This window comes from Electrophorus electricus, chromosome 8 (assembly GCF_013358815.1).
Source record: "Electrophorus electricus isolate fEleEle1 chromosome 8, fEleEle1.pri, whole genome shotgun sequence".
In the NCBI taxonomy this organism is placed as follows: Eukaryota; Metazoa; Chordata; class Actinopteri; order Gymnotiformes; family Gymnotidae; genus Electrophorus; species Electrophorus electricus.
Window position 1 is genome coordinate 25,937,783 of NC_049542.1, and position 13,329 is coordinate 25,951,111.

Here is a 13,329-nt window from a genome sequence, read left to right on the forward strand (position 1 = left end):
AATTCAAAATACAATGTATTGTAAATACTGTAAGGTCATTATATTCTTGAAATGGCATTTTTCTGTAGTATTTCTATAGTTTTTCTCTATAGTGTCTGAAAAAAGAGGAATAATACAGTAATATCTTAGTAATCCTATACATGGTTATTGTACTGTATAATAGTTGTTTAATATTGTGGCATCTGACCAGAGAGAGGAAGAGGCTCTGAGGATACAGCTAGAGGTCACATGTGCCACACGCCTCTCAGCAGCTGTAATTAGTTAAATTTTTTATGTTTTAAGAATGTTATTTTATTAGTGGGTCCTGATTTACCTTGTTTAGTTGTGTCCGTTTTAGTTAGTAATTTTATTGTATTCATTTTATTGGATTTTAATTCGGAGCCAACATGTGGGTGTCATTTACCCAGATTTATCATGCTTGATAGATGCACTAGATTTCTCTTTCTCGGCTTCTCTGCTTCAGTGACATAAAAAATCTCATATGGAAGTAAATTTGAATGATAGTGTAGCTATACCGGGTCTTGCATGATGCTGAAAGGATGGGTAATTGTGTCTCTGAACACAGCTAATTAGTTGTTTCTAGCAATTTAATTAAATTTTTTAAAAAGTGCATTTGATGAATGACAATTCACACAAGTCTGTCTTTGTGAATGCTTTATTTAAACGCATATTTCTTGGATGTAAAATCATGCTATATCATAATTAAGCTAATAATGTTTGAAAAACAAAAAAACTTTAAAGTGTTGGAACATGCAATGGGAGTTAAGGTGTTTAGTAAAACTAGTGCATATGACTTTATTCTTCTCCCAACTACCCTTATTGGTCCTTGAAGTGAGGGTGAGAGAAATTCTGAGCTACCTCAAGCTTCCACGTATCTTTAGCCAGAATGCCATTTCTGGAGTTGAATATTTCAGCCAGAGAGGAGGCCATTGGAGAAGGACTGTAATCTGCACACTTTGGACCCTGTAGACTAGGAGCACATTCTACAGTATAGGAAAAAAAGAAGGTGCCATACTTAAACATACAAACCTCACTCCATTTTCCACTTTTAAGATCAAAATCACATGTACCTAGAAGGTTACTATTCCAGTAGGTGTCTCTATCATACACATTAAAGGTAAGCTTATTTTTCAGAGATATCGTGATGGAACCAAACTCAAATGATTCATTCCAGTGAGGATTGTCATTTTCATGAATCACTGCAGTGCGCCTAATTAGATCACCATATATAACATCCACACTGGCATCTGTTTTGGAGAATGTATCTCCATATAAATTTTCAGCATGAAGTTTAAAGACCTTCAGTGTGGCAAGACCTCTTTCAGTAGGACAGCAGTTGGACAGTATATTTGTACTTCTTTGACAAACACAGACACAGCGGTCTCTGGCACTGTTATTCTTCCCTATTTTACAAGACTCAGAGCAAACTTGCTTTAAGGCATTATTCCTTATATACTTTTCTATGGCTGACTTCAATCCCTTTTTAGCAGGGTTATTATCATTCAGCAGTAAGTGGAGCGGTTTAAGAGTGTATGTCACTACGTCTGGGATGGACTTCAAGGATTCCTGCCACACTTTTCGGGCATTTTGAGATGTAGTGGAAAAAAGGAGGTCTTCATCATTGATGTTCCCTCCTGTAACCTCTGTTTGTCGGTCATCAAACATTGAGCTGAATGTTTCTTTAATATTCAGTTTCTTCTTTAGTTCTTGACAGTGAGAGAATTCTGTTTTCAGTGTTACACCTTGATATGTCCCTGATGCTTCTACATCCAAGCAGTCCTTAGCTGCTGTGTCTGTAAGGCCATCCATTGCTGCTTTACAGGTTTTGATGGCAGTTACTGCCGATATCTTCCCACCCAGATCGACTCCTGTGGTATAGTGAGTGCCGAATCTATCAATTATGCTTTGATAGGAGTGTGAATCATATGTGGGGTAAAGAGACTTCACAGCTTGAAGAAAGTCCTGATGCAGTGGGGGTGATGATGCTATTTTGTAGCTGTAAAGTAATTTTTAGTCCATTAATATTTATGGATTGGACACAGTGAAAATGAATCTCTTATTGAAAAGTTTTTCAACATTTTACATCAAAGAATGTCTCACCTGTAAAAGCTGCATTTGACTTCATGCTTAGCGAAACTGAATTTGTCTTCTTTTGACTTTGCCATAGCGTTGGTTGCCTCACGGGAATGGGTGCCCCCTAATGATCCACCAGCTGTTAATGGTATGTCCAAACCAACTTTCCAGTTATTTGAGACTGAAGAGGTAGAATCTTTTACAACAGCTTCACTTGACTCATACATTTTGCTGGAAATCTTCTGTGAACACTTTGAAATTGATCTCCAGAATACCACAGCAATGGGCAGCTTCTCCGTTTGTCCGTTTAAGTATCTGTTTTTATGCAATTTGCAGCTGCCGTTTCCTGTGTTCCACGTTTCCATGTCGATGACATAGGAACCTTTACGCTCCATCTTCACAATGTCAAAGCCCTCTCCTCCAAGGTTGTACCCAGGGACAAAGTCAGAATTCTTGCAATCTTCTGGACTCCCCAGTATCAGTTGATCTTCAGCAGTGATCACAGAGATCAGAGAGTAGCACAGCCACCAGCCCACAAGGCAATTACGCATCCACCCCATCATATGAGATAACTGCAAAGTTCAATGTATTTTAAAGTAATTCAAATGACAAATAAGTGGTGAATTAGAAAACTGAACTCTTTATCTGAGATAAGAATAATTTCAGACCAAATGACACTGCTTTTTAAAGACCGTAGCAGAGGGAGGGACTGTCTTCTTCACTCTATTTAAACACCTGTGGTTGACCACTGAAACTAACACTGTGACGTGTGGAAATGTACCTTAGATGATGCATTGGTGTTCAACTCCTGCCAGTATGATTTAGAAGACCTATTATAAATCAGCATTCTTAATCTTAGTAATTATATAGCAGAAAAAAGTGAAGGTTCAGATTATAGGTACATGACAGTCTCCTGACCTCAACATCACTGAGCCATTTAGAACAGCCAAACTAAAAGACAGGTTTGAAAGGTAAGTTTCAGTTATGGATTTTTAAAAATTTGTGCTGATCCAATTGGGCCATTTCTGAAGTTATGTGACACTTGGCCCCAAATCTACAACCTCCCCCCTCCCCCAAAAAAGTTTTTTGTAAACAGTTACAGATGTGTATACATTTTCCTCCACTCACTCCTGTGTAAAAATATCACATCAACATTGCAGTGACTCTTACACTAGTAAAAAAAAAACCCACACCAATAGCGGTGTGATACATTACAATTAGTTCAACGTCTGTAACCTGCGGCTGAGAGATGGCACAGTCAAAGCCTTTCAAAGAAGCAAACTGTCCTGCTGAAAAGTGTATTGAGAAGAAGAAGCAACTGAGAATCATTTCCTGGCTGAGTTTCTACTTTTGTTGTTTTGTGTTAAAATCAAAAGAGGTTCTACGTGCTCTGCTGCCACTCACATCCTTCCTTCCCTTTCTGACATAGAGACGTCCACATGGTGTACCTAATAAGATGGTCAGTTAGTGTAGATACAAAGAAGGTGTTTATTATAAAGTGTCTGCTAAAGTGTCTTAAAGGACAGGACTTGTTTGGTCTGATCAGAATTTCTTTTTTTTTTTTTTTACCATCAAAACATCCTGCTACATGTAACAAGTTCAATTTTGCTCAGTAGTTTGGTAAGTTAATAAATGTTTTTTATAAATTTAAATAGCAGACATGTGATACAATTAAATAACAAACATGAGAGCTCTTTGCACTGTGAAAAATGAAACTATACATTAGAATGCTTTATGATTTGTCACCATACTAAGTGCATACAAAACACTTTAGATAGGGCCTTAGCAGTGTGTACTGAGTGTAATGTTCCATAGGGTCTTTCGATAGGGCCTTAGCAGTGTGTACTGAGTGTAATGTTCCATAGGGTCTTTATATAGGGCCTTAGCAGTGTGTACTGAGTGTAATGTTCCATGGGGTCTTTCGATAGGGCCTTAGCAGTGTGTACTGAGTGTAATGTTCCATAGGGTCTTTAGATAGTGCCTTAGCAGTGTGTACTGAGTGTAATGTTCCATAGGGTCTTTAGATAGGGCCTTAGCAGTGTGTACTGAGTGTAATGTTCCATGGGGTCTTTAGATAGGGCCTTAGCAGTGTGTACTGAGTGTAATGTTTCATAGTGTCTTTAGATAGGGCCTTAGCAGTGTGTACTGAGTGTAATGTTCCATAGGGTCTTTATATAAGGCCTTAGCAGTGTGTACTGAGTGTAATGTTCTATAGGGTCTTTAGATAGGGCCTTAGCAGTGTCTACTGAGTGTAATGTTTCATAGTGTCTTTATATAAGGCCTTAGCAGTGTCTACTGAGTATAATGTTCCATGGGGTCTTTAGATAGGGCCTTAGCAGTGTGTACTGAGTGTAATGTTCCAAAGGGTCTTTAGATAGGGCCTTAGCGGTGTGTACTGAGTGTAATGTTCCATGGGGTCTTTAGATAGGGCCTTAGCAGTGTGTACTGAGTGTAATGTTCCATGGGGTCTTTAGATAGGGCCTTAGCAGTGTGTACTGAGTGTAATGTTTCATAGTGTCTTTAGATAGGGCCTTAGCAGTGTGTACTGAGTGTAATGTTCCATAGGGTCTTTATATAAGGCCTTAGCAGTGTCTACTGAGTGTAATGTTCCATAGTGTCTTTATATAAGGCCTTTGCAGTGTGTACTGAGTGTAATGTTCCATAGGGTCTTTATATAAGGCCTTAGCAGTGTCTACTGAGTGTAATGTTCCATAGGGTCTTTAGATAGGGCCTTAGCAGTGTGTACTGAGTGTAATGTTTCATAGTGTCTTTAGATAGGGCCTTAGCGGTGTGTACTGAGTGTAATGTTTCATAGTGTCTTTGAGACTGAAGAGGTAGAATCTTTTACAACAGCTTCACTTGACTCATACATTTTGCTGGAAATCTTCTGTGAACACTTTGAAATTGATCTCCAGAATACCACAGCAATGGGCAGCTTCTCCGTTTGTCCGTTTAATTATCTGTTTTTATGCAATTTGCAGCTGCCGTTTCCTGTGTTCCACGTTTCCATGTCGATGACATAGGAACCTTTACGCTCCATCTTCACAATGTCAAAGCCCTCTCCTCCAAGGTTGTACCCAGGGACAAAGTCAGAATTCTTGCAATCTTCTGGACTCCCCAGTATCAGTTGATCTTCAGCAGTGATCACAGAGATCAGAGAGTAGCACAGCCACCAGCCCACAAGACAATTACACATCCACCCCATCATATGAGATAACTGCAAAGTTCAATGTATTTTAAGGTAATTCAAATGACAAATAAGTGGTGAATTAGAAAACTGAACTCTTTATCTGAGATAAGAATAATTTCAGACCAAATGACACTGCTTTTTAAAGACCGTAGCAGAGGGAGGGACTGTCTTCTTCACTCTATTTAAACACCTGTGGTTGACCACAAAAACTAACACTGTGACGTGTGCAAATGTACCTTAGGTGATGCATTGGTGTTCAACTCCTGCCAGTATGATTTAGAAGACCTATTATAAATCAGCATTCTTAATCTTAGTAATTATATAGCAGAAAAAAGTGAAGGTTCAGATTATAGGTACATGACAGTCTCCTAACCTCAACATCACTGAGCCATTTAGAACAGCCAAACTAAAACACAGGTTTGAAAGGTAAGTTTCTTTATGGATTTTTAAAAATTTGTGTTGATCCAATTGGGCCATTTCTGAAGTTATGTGACACTTGGCCCCAAAACTACAACCTCCCCCCTCCCCCCAAAAAGTTTTTTGTAAACAGTTACAGATGTGTATACATTTTCCTCCACTCACTCCTGTGTAAAAATATCACATCAACATTGCAGTGACTCTAACACTAGTAAAAAAAAAACCCACACCAATAGCGGTGTGATACATTACAATTAGTTCAACGTCTGTAACCTGCGGCTGAGAGATGGCACAGTCAAAGCCTTTCAAAGAAGCAAACTGTCCTGCTGAAAAGTGTATTGAGAAGAAGAAGCAACTGAGAATCATTTCCTGGCTGAGTTTCTACTTTTGTTGTTTTGTGTTAAAATCAAAAGAGGTTCTACGTGCTCTGCTGCCACTCACATCCTTCCTTCCCTTTCTGACATAGAGACGTCCACATGGTGTACCTAATAAGATGGTCAGTTAGTGTAGATACAAAGAAGGTGTTTATTATAAAGTGTCTGCTAAAGTGTCTTAAAGGACAGGACTTGTTTGGTCTGATCAGAATTTCTTTTTTTTTTTTTTTACCATCAAAACATCCTGCTATATGTAACAAGTTCAATTTTGCTCAGTAGTTTGGTAAGTTAATAAATGTTTTTTATAAATTTAAATAGCAGACATGTGATACAATTAAATAGCAAACATGAGAGCTCTTTGCACTGTGAAAAATGAAACTATACATTAGAATGCTTTATGATTTGTCACCAGACTAAGTGCATACAAAACACTTTAGATAGGGCCTTAACAGTGTGTACTGAGTGTAATGTTCCATAGGGTCTTTAGATAGGGCCTTAGCAGTGTGTACTGAGTGTAATGTTCCATGGGGTCTTTAGATAGGGCCTTAGCAGTGTGTACTAAGTGTAATGTTCCATAGGGTCTTTATATAAGGCCTTAGCAGTGTGTACTGAGTGTAATGTTCCATGGGGTCTTTAGATAGGGCCTTAGCAGTGTGTACTGAGTGTAATGTTTCATAGTGTCTTTAGATAGGGCCTTAGCAGTGTGTACTGAGTGTAATGTTCCATGGGGTCTTTAGATAGGGCCTTAGCAGTGTGTACTGAGTGTAATGTTTCATAGTGTCTTTAGATAGGGCCTTAGCAGTGTGTACTGAGTGTAATGTTCCATAGGGTCTTTAGATAGGGCCTTAGCAGTGTGTACTGAGTGTAATGTTTCATAGTGTCTTTAGATAGGGCCTTAGCAGTGTGTACTGAGTGTAATGTTCCATGGGGTCTTTAGATAGGGCCTTAGCAGTGTGTACTGAGTGTAATGTTCCATGGGGTCTTTAGATAGGGCCTTAGCAGTGTGTACTGAGTATAATGTTCCATGGGGTCTTTAGATAGGGCCTTAGCAGTGTGTACTGAGTGTAATGTTCCATGGGGTCTTTAGATAGGGCCTTAGCAGTGTGTACTGAGTGTAATGTTCCATAGGGTCTTTATATAAGGCCTTAGCAGTGTCTACTGAGTGTAATGTTCCATAGGGTCTTTAGATAGGGCCTTAGCAGTGTGTACTGAGTGTAATGTTTCATAGTGTCTTTAGATAGGGCCTTAGCGGTGTGTACTGAGTGTAATGTTTCATAGTGTCTTTGAGACTGAAGAGGTAGAATCTTTTACAACAGCTTCACTTGACTCATACATTTTGCTGGAAATCTTCTGTGAACACTTTGAAATTGATCTCCAGAATACCACAGCAATGGGCAGCTTCTCCGTTTGTCCGTTTAATTATCTGTTTTTATGCAATTTGCAGCTGCCGTTTCCTGTGTTCCACGTTTCCATGTCGATGACATAGGAACCTTTACGCTCCATCTTCACAATGTCAAAGCCCTCTCCTCCAAGGTTGTACCCAGGGACAAAGTCAGAATTCTTGCAATCTTCTGGACTCCCCAGTATCAGTTGATCTTCAGCAGTGATCACAGAGATCAGAGAGTAGCACAGCCACCAGCCCACAAGGCAATTACACATCCACCCCATCATATGAGATAACTGCAAAGTTCAATGTATTTTAAAGTAATTCAAATGACAAATAAGTGGTGAATTAGAAAACTGAAATCTTTATCTGAGATAAGAATAATTTCAGACCAAATGACACTGCTTTTTAAAGACCGTAGCAGAGGGAGGGACTGTCTTCTTCACTCTATTTAAACACCTGTGGTTGACCACTAAAACTAACACTGTGACGTGTGCAAATGTACCTTAGGTGATGCATTGGTGTTCAACTCCTGCCAGTATGATTTAGAAGACCTATTATAAATCAGCATTCTTAATCTTAGTAATTATATAGCAGAAAAAAGTGAAGGTTCAGATTATAGGTACATGACAGTCTCCTGACCTCAACATCACTGAGCCATTTAGAACAGCCAAACTAAAACACAGGTTTGAAAGGTAAGTTTCAGTTATGGATTTTTAAAAATTTGTGTTGATCCAATTGGGCCATTTCTGAAGTTATGTGACACTTGGCCCCAAAACTACAACCTCCCCCCTCCCCCAAAAAAGTTTTTTGTAAACAGTTACAGATGTGTATACATTTTCCTCCACTCACTCCTGTGTAAAAATATCACATCAACATTGCAGTGACTCTTACACTAGTAAAAAAAAACCCCACACCAATAGCGGTGTGATACATTACAATTAGTTCAATGTCTGTAACCTGCGGCTGAGAGATGGCATAGTCAAAGCCTTTCAAAGAAGCAAACTGTCCTGCTGAAAAGTGTATTGAGAAGAAGAAGCAACTGAGAATCATTTCCTGGCTGAGTGTAATGTTCCATGGGGTCTTTACATAGGGCCTTAGCAGTGTATACTGAGTGTAATGTTCCCTGGGGTCCTTAGATAGGGCCTTAGCAGTGTGTACTGAGTGTAATGTTCCCTGGGGTCTTTAGATAGGGCCTTAGCAGTGTGTACTGAGTGTAATGTTTCATAGGGTCTTTAGATAGGGCCTTAGCAGTGTGTACTGAGTGTAATGTTCCCTGGGGTCTTTAGATAGGGCCTTAGCAGTGTCTACTGAGTGTAATGTTTCATAGGGTCTTTAGATAGGGCCTTAGCAGTGTGTACTGAGTGTAATGTTCCCTGGGGTCCTTAGATAGGGCCTTAGCAGTATGTACTTGACATTTAGTGGCTTTTTGCATTAGGCCTTGAGTGGTTATTTATAAAAGTTCTTAAATTGGATCTTAGAATTCTTACAGATAGCAGAAGTTTAAACCCCAAAAGAGGAGTACCGAGATTTACAGATTTACACCTGTCATGTATATTGTAAATATTGTTCTTTTTTTATTTGGAGTTGTATGGGTGCCAGGTATCTTTTGCCTTTTCTATATTTTGTTTTTGTAATAGGAATTTAGAGTAGACATGTTATATGGGTAGGAGTGTTGTATTTTATTATCTTTTTTAAAGGAAGTTAGTGGTTGAATTGAATTTAGTTATTTTTGTTTGTTCTGTTGGTGTAAGCCCACCCTGAAGAAACACTGCTCTTTGGGTTTGTTTTTTTCTTGTAATTGTTCTTTGTGCATTATACAGATAAAAACACAGTGGAATGTGCATATCTGTGTTTTTTTTATGTAGAGCCCTTGTGGTCCTAGAATATCAAGATCACAAGGATCGTCTGAGATAGAGCCATAACAGTGATTCACTGACACATGGAATCTGGCACAAATTATTCAGTGAATTTGAACTGCAGAAGACACGGAATCCATACTATTTATTTTTCTTGAAATGTAACAGCATGTACAGTGGTGTGAAAAAGTGTTTGCCCCCTTCCTGATATCTTTTTTTTGTTGCATTTTTGTCACACTTAAATGTTTCAGATCATCAAACAAATGTAAATATTAGACAAAGATAACACAAGTAAACAGAAAATTCAGTTTTTAAATGAAGGTTTTTATTATTAAGAAAAAAAAAAGCAAACCTACATCCCCCCCAGCTGTTAAAACATAACTGTGGTTTATCACATCTTTGGAAAGCTGAGTTCAATTTCCCTAGCCATACCCTGGCCTGTTACTGCCCAACCTGTTCTCAATCAAGAAATCACTTAAATAGAACCTGCCTGACAAAGTGAAGTAGAGCAAAAGATCCTCAAAAGCTAGACAGCATGCTGCAGTCCAGAGAAGTTCAGGAACAAATGAGATGCAAAGTAATTGAGATCTATCAGTCTGGAAAAGGTTATAAAGCCACTTCTAAAGCTTTGGGACGCCAGCGAACCACAGTGAGAGCCATTATCCACAAATGCAGAAAACATGGAACAGTGGTGAAACTACCCCAAGAGCACAGCGAGGACTCATCCAAGAGGTCACAAAAGGCCCCACAACAACATCCAAAGAACTGCAGGCCTCACTTGCCTCAGTTAAAGTCAGTGTTCATGACTCCACCATAAGAGGCTGGGCAACAATGGCCTGCATGGCAGTGTACCAAGACGAAAACCACTGCTGAGCAAAAACAACACAAAGGCTCATCTCAGTTTTGCCAGAAAACATCTTGATGATCCCAAGACCTTTGGGAAAATACTCTGTGGACTGATGAGAGAAAAGGTTAACTTTGTGAAAGGTGTATGTCCCATTACATCTGGCGTAAAAGTAACACAGCATTTCAGAAAAGGAACATCATACCAACAGTAAAATATGGTGGTGGTAGTGTAATGGTCTGGGGCTGTTTTGCTGCTTCAGGACCTGGAAGACTTGCTGTGGTACATGGAAACATGAATTTTGCTGTCTACCAAAAAATCCTGAAGGAGAATGTCCAGCCATTTGTTTGTGACCTCAAGCTGAAGCACACTTGGGTTCTACAGCAGGACAATGATCCAAAACACACCAGCAAGTCCACCTCTAAATGGCTTAAGAAAACCAAAATGAACACTTTGGAGTGGCCTAGTCAAAGTCCTGACCTGAATCCGATTGAGATGCTGTGGCATGACCTTAAAAAGGCAGTTCATGCTCAGAAACCCGCCCATGTGGCTGAATTATAACAATTCTGCAAAAATGAGTGGGCCAAAATTCCCCCACAGTGCTGTAAAAGACTCATTGCCAGTTATTGCAAACACTTGATTGCACTTGTTGCTGCTAAGGGTGACCCAACCAGTTATTAGCTTTAAGGGGTAATCCCTTTTTCACACAGGGCCATGTAGGTTTGGATTATTTTCCCCTTAAAAATAAAAACCTTCATTTAAAAACTGAATTTTGTGTTTACTTGTGTTATCTTTGTCTAATATTTAAATTTGTTTGATGATCTGAAACATTGAAATGTGGCAAATATGCAAAAAATAAGATATTGGGAAGGGAGCAAACACTTTTTCACACCACTGTATGTATTATTATTGTAACAGCATACATGTATGATTTTTAACAAATACAATTTAGTGAAGTAAAAGTTGCTCAGTTTACTGCAGAACTTAACAAGTTAATAGCTTAACTTAATTCTTTACTAATGATACTTTTATAAATTATGTGCAACATTGAACAAGATGTATTTCACTCTATTATAGATAACTAGATATAAGTGAAACTGATAAGTTGACAAGGGGTGTGGTATCAGGATGATGAAGTAAACACAGAGCACATGTAGACATGCTGACAGAATGAAAACAATAGCCATGCGGAATGTCCATCACATGAACGATGGAGTTGTGGACGGGAACATCTTTTATTTTCAAGCTTGGGTCCTCTACCAGAGCCCTGGAAGCTTGAGGGTCCTGCATAGTATCTTAGCTGTTCCCAGAACTGCATGCTTCTGGACTCATCCTGGCATCTGCTGGAACCATTCTCCCAGTTTGGAGGTTACATAGTTGCCTTCATGTTCCTCATCTTTTCTAGCTCTTCTTCCAGTATTTCTTTAGCTTTCATGTTCCTTGTTCCTGATTTTGCTGTCACTATGGCCCTGTTCTGCTGTTTATCCATCACTACTATGTCCGATTGTTTATCCATTACCATGTTATTAGTCTGTATCTGGAAGTCCCTCAGGATTTTAGCTTGGTCATTCTATCCCACTTTGACCTTGGAATTTCTGGCCTGTGCTTAGCATATATGTTTCTGTATACTATGTGAAACACTTGATTATGGCATTCCATGTATTCTTTGCCTGCTAGCATCTTGCATCCCACTGTTATATGCTGGATTGTCTCAGGGGCGTCTTTGCACAGCCTGCATCTGGGGTTCTGCTTTGTATGGTAAATCCCAGCCTCTGCTGATCTTGTAATCAAAGCATGTTCTTGTGCTGCCATGATTAGTGCCTTCATGCTATCTTTCAATCCAGCCTTTTCCAGCCATTGGTAGGATTTTTGCATATCAGCCACTTCCATTGTTTGCCGGTGGTACCTACCATGCAGGGATTTATCCTCCCATGATGGTTTCTGCTCCTCCTCATTGCCATCCTCCTCAGGTTACTGGTGTCAGCACTTGATAACTTGGGGCCATCATGGATTTGGGATGAAACCCTCCATGCATTGTGAGGAGTTTCCCTGTCTTGATGTCAGTGGTTTCTGTCTCCACCTTTGGCCAGCTGATTATGCTAGTGAGTTATCTGGTGACTGGTAGAGTGTAGTGTTGACATATCTGATGACTGGTAAAGTGTAGGTGTTGGTAGGTGTTGATAGCCCAGATCTTGTTCTTCCCATTCAGCTGACTTCTCAGGACTTGCTTCACTCTTCGTAGGTATTTGACTGTAGCTGCTTTCCGTGTGGTCTCTTAATGGTCCTCATTTGCCTCGTGAGATTCCAAGGTACTTGTAGCTGTCCGCAAAATCTGCTGTTATCTTCTGGTAGTGTGATCTCTCAGTCCTGGCTACCTTCCCTCTCCTTGTAACCATGCAATCACACTTATCCCGTCTCAATGACATTATGATGTTGTTGCGGTCAGGCTGACACACACACACAAAGTGATTCTCAAAGGTAATTAGGTAACAAGATGACCCTACATAACAATTATTATAGCCAAATATATTTAGTTATGAATATTGAAGGAAGCATATTTTATTTTAAGTCCTTTTGGACTTTTTAACAGCTTTTTTTTTTTTTTTTACAAGATGTACATGACATGTGAATGATTGTGGTAGGTCAGCAAAGGAGGCTGTAGACTTTCACTTTGAGATGCTTAGGTTATTTGTTAACGTCTACATACCACACTGGGAGGAAATTGTAAAAGAAGAAGAAGAAACTGTCTGCTATTACCCTGGTTCTCAAGAAGAATGGCTTAGACCCTGAGAACTTAGCAAACTACAGGGCAATCTCTAATTTCCCAGTTCTTGATAAAATACAAGAGTGGACTGTAGCTGCCCTTGATAAAGTGATGCGCTCTGCTGAACGCACTACCCTTTGGAGTGCTTGTCTGTCCTGCTTGGTGCTGTTCCCAAACCAGACTGTGATGTTCCCCATGAGGATGCTCTCGATAGTGCAGGTGTAGAAGTTCCGCAGTACCTCGGAGGGCAGTCTGAAGTCTCTTAGGCGTCTGAGGTGGTAAAGACGCTGACGAGCCTTCTTTGCCAGGGAGTTGGTATGGCGGGACCAGGAGAGGTCCTGCGAGATGTGAACACCAAGGTGCCTGAAACTATCTACTCTCTCCACCATGGTTCCACTGATCCTCACAGGTTGGTAGTGCCACT

The 13,329-nt window shown here is 39.7% G+C and overlaps 1 protein-coding gene across 1 annotated transcript; it reads right to left on the reverse strand.

Annotated features, from left to right (window-relative positions):
- Positions 1-639: 639 nt before the first annotated feature.
- LOC118241927 (perforin-1-like) lies at positions 640-2,753 on the reverse strand. The gene is made up of 2 exons (XM_035529482.1): positions 2,101-2,753; positions 640-1,996 (listed from the first exon to the last, which is right to left on the reverse strand). The coding sequence occupies exons 1-2, from the start codon at positions 2,634-2,636 to the stop codon at positions 817-819; spliced, it is 1,716 nt and encodes a 571-aa protein (XP_035385375.1). The 5' UTR covers positions 2,637-2,753; the 3' UTR covers positions 640-816.
- Between the last annotated feature and the right edge of the window lie 10,576 nt (positions 2,754-13,329).

What these genes read in the sequence shown, in the direction of transcription:
- LOC118241927 (XM_035529482.1), bottom strand. Translation starts at nt 2,636, where the DNA reads ATGATGGGGTGGATGCGTAATTGCCTTGTGGGCTGGTGGCTGTGCTAC. An exon ending in GTCAAATGCAGCTTTTACAG is followed by an intron (nt 1,997 to 2,100) that starts GTGAGACATTCT and finishes ATTACTTTACAG; the next exon opens with CTACAAAATAGCATCATCAC.